Genomic DNA, 3454 nt, shown 5'->3' on the forward strand with positions numbered 1-3454 from the left:
TCATTATAGTCTCTCGGTAAATGGCCAGCCTCGTTTAATTGATGAGACAGCTCTGCGGATGAACATCTTTACGGGTTGTTTGACAGACAAACATTCGCTATCCCTCGATTTGAGTACTGTTGGCTAAGCAACCAGGGCATGTCAGAGCGTGCCTTGTGTGGGGCTCTAACTTTCGACCTCCCGCTCCGTAAGCCAACTCCCTTATTAAACAGGCAGATAGTTGGAAGGTGTGATCAGTTTGTACATGGATAAAAACACAAAACATTTACTCGAAATTAGCCAACATCTCGTCCTTACAATACAAAGCGAATCTATTTACATCATAGCATGTATAAACATTACAATATTGTGTGATTTGGCAGTGTTCGTTATTATATCATTTTCCGGAAGCTATTGCATTTCAAGAATAATGATATTAAAAATTGTCTTACTACCTAAATACTCTGCTTAAAGCGGTCATTTATTTTAGACAAATGCGGTTATATCTTGATTTGACAAAAGGGTCTAGCGTTCTATTGTGATTGTAATTTATCACAAAAATTAAAATTCGGGGAGAATTAAAATATTTTAAAGAAATTCTATGACGCGTCTTAGCTCTTCACTACAGTTGGTTTCCATGGTTCCCCAATTGCAGACGACACTTCCTCTCTCATCGTCCGCAGCTGTTCGTCGTCTGTAGCCAGAAACCGCTGCAAACGTAACTGGATCAGCTCACCTTGCTCGTTTCGCTGCAGAACCAAATCGTTGTCTATGTTATCAAATTCGGTGTGTATTTTTATGCTCGAATCTTTCAGTTCGAATCGTTTCCATTTCCTACCGCGTGACTTCGAAATGCATTTAACGGTGTTCACGTATATTTCACCATGGTAAATCAGATCGGTCAGAAGCTCGCATTTTTCACACAATAGGATCAGCTCAGAGTCCATTTCGTACGAGTCGCACAGACTATGAAAGGTTGTTAGTGTACCGCTGTACTGGGTATAGATCTTGACCAATGATGATGACTCCAGCTTCGAGTACTTAATAAAACGGAAGTACGAAACGGGCGCTTCCGGTGTAAGCATGCTGGCTAACTCCATTGTAGGGGTTGCCAAAAACACGGTCACTTCTACTCTGAAGTCCGGATTTCTGTTTAAAAGAGCTGTCCATGATTTTTGTTCTATCTGCGGAACAGCAAAGTTTCGTTTCTGCCACAGATAGTGGATAACAAGTTTCAGTGTCCTCAGTTTTGCGCGCGAAGTTTCGGCGAGCATTTCCAGGAGGCCATTATTGACCATCGGTGACCTGAGGCCAAGGCACGTGAGATACGGGAAATGTCTTACCAGATCGACAGTGTCGTCTGCGGACAGAAGTAGAGGTTCTCTTTCTGACCATTCCGCGCCATCTAACCAAAAGAGCGTCATAGATTCCAGATTGTCCCTTAGCTTTTCGTTTGATTTTAGAGCCATGAATAAACTTTCGTTTTTATCCTTAAACATAGGCCAAGACATGATAGCGAGATGCTTCATTCGGAACGCGGTTTTCACAAATGTCTCCAATGTTGCAATCGCGTTTGGGTCCGGAGGAAACCCGTAACGTTTATGAAATTGTGACGTCTGCTTGCCTATGTCCAGTGTTAACGATTCCAGACGACAATTCTCGGCTACTTGGACTAATAATTCCCTCAGGTCAGAATTCATTGTTCTAAAATGACTAATAACGCGAATCGTCAGATCCTGAAAATACTGCCCAAATTGTTTCGTTAGCTCCATATTGTGCCTGGCAGGATACACTGGAATTCCTTTTCTGCTTGAGTTATCTTTGTCACCAATGAACGTCAAAACCTGTCTTCTCCATAGCGACGGGTGATTAAATGCGTCGTGCAGCAAGTGGCAGGTGCTCGCGACTTCCTGCCGGTCACGGAGGGGCAAATACTGCAGTATCCGCACCCACACTACGTCAGGTAACGTGCTAAAGTCAGCCATGACGTCCGTTCCGTCTGCCATTTTCTGGAGAGAAAGAAAAACGATTTGGTCTTGTTTAAATTATCAAACAATAACAAAAAATCAATATTAATTTATGTTGTACTTTATCTTTTTTATTTTGAAATAAAAAAAAAGATATATCGGTACAATTATATTAGTGAACGGCGCATACTACTTGTTTACGAATTGGATGTCAGTTTAAAAAAACTTTCATCGCAACAAAACCCAAACTGTAAAAATAACTTATTGCGCTTACTAATCTTTAGGTTTTATTAACTGATCAACTGCTAAAGAATAAGTGTAAACGTGTCACATACCGTGAACATGTTTTCCGAATTAAAATACTAGAACGACATTTGGGCTATTGTTCCTCTAAATGTCTTGAAGCTAAATTTCCTTTTTTCGCGATGTTAAAATAAATGGTGGTTGTTGAACTGTGAAATTTTGAGCCGTTAACAACTCGATAAAGACAAGTTGCCACAAAAAATTATTCCTATATGAATTATTTTATTATATTGGGATAAATCACAAGGAGTTTTTACTTCTGTCTGGATTGGTCTCAGACAAAATCCAACGTTAGATTATATCAACATAAAAGATAATCAGCTGTGCATGTATAATTATTTAAATACGCCAAGCAATTGAACGTGTGTTGAGTCCACACGATTAAAAACACCGATACATTTGACTGAAATTCGAAAGAGTAATTAGTAAATCCAGTTCTATAATTGTTTAAAGGCATTTTTGAATTATAATATCTTTTGGTATATGCAAAGGAGGTACTTTCGTGTATGTTTGAAAAATCCTGGTTATTATTGTTTTTTATTATTCAGGATTTATTGAAATATGGCCATTTGAAGTCGCCGATGCAGGGATTTGTCCCCTATTTAGCACTTAACTTACACATTTCTTTAAGTGTATGCTTTTGTTTGTATAGGTCCCCTGGCCATACTTAGTAAATGGAAACAACATTCCAACAGTCTGTGTAAATCACACATGATTCACACAATAAACAGTACTTCCTGCTCTAACCGGTGATCACACACAGAATGAATCACTTCCTATCGCTTAAAAATATTTTACATTTATTGCTTTACTGTTTTAAACACATAATTTATCTAATGGTTATGGTATGTATAATACATATATACACATTTTCCGTAAAATCGCTTATAAGCCTTTATAAAGAATGCATAACAAAAGTGAAAATAACTTACCAGGTAGGCCTAATAACGTCTTTGGTTTACAATCTAAAAATAGAAATGACAAAGCTGTAAATAACGAATTTTTTCTGAGGTTATGAACAACTAACATAAATTTCCTTTAGGTTACATTATACTAGTTCAAATACATGTGTAAATTTCATTTAATGTAAAAATTGTTTATTTTTGTGGAAAAATAAAGTTATTTGCACGTAGCTACACTCATTAATATACATTTCTCTAAATAGCATTCTCAGCTGAATGCATTTGGGAGATAACAAGAAATAT

General features: G+C 37.6%; 1 protein-coding gene across 2 annotated transcripts; it reads right to left on the reverse strand.

The window, feature by feature from the left end:
- Positions 1–509: 509 nt before the first annotated feature.
- On the reverse strand, positions 510–3236 carry LOC127851547 (F-box/LRR-repeat protein 21-like). Of its 2 annotated transcripts, none has more exons than XM_052385376.1 (2): positions 3182–3236; positions 510–1988 (listed from the first exon to the last, which is right to left on the reverse strand). In XM_052385376.1, the coding sequence occupies exon 2, from the start codon at positions 1983–1985 to the stop codon at positions 591–593; it is 1395 nt and encodes a 464-aa protein (XP_052241336.1). In that variant the 5' UTR covers positions 1986–1988; positions 3182–3236; the 3' UTR covers positions 510–590. The 2 variants fall into 2 exon arrangements, with proteins under 2 accessions (XP_052241336.1, XP_052241335.1); XM_052385375.1 differs by lacking the exon at positions 3182–3236 and adding an exon at positions 2868–3052.
- Positions 3237–3454: the final 218 nt, after the last annotated feature.

Source organism: Dreissena polymorpha, chromosome 11 (assembly GCF_020536995.1).
Source record: "Dreissena polymorpha isolate Duluth1 chromosome 11, UMN_Dpol_1.0, whole genome shotgun sequence".
Classification (NCBI taxonomy): domain Eukaryota; kingdom Metazoa; phylum Mollusca; class Bivalvia; order Myida; family Dreissenidae; genus Dreissena; species Dreissena polymorpha.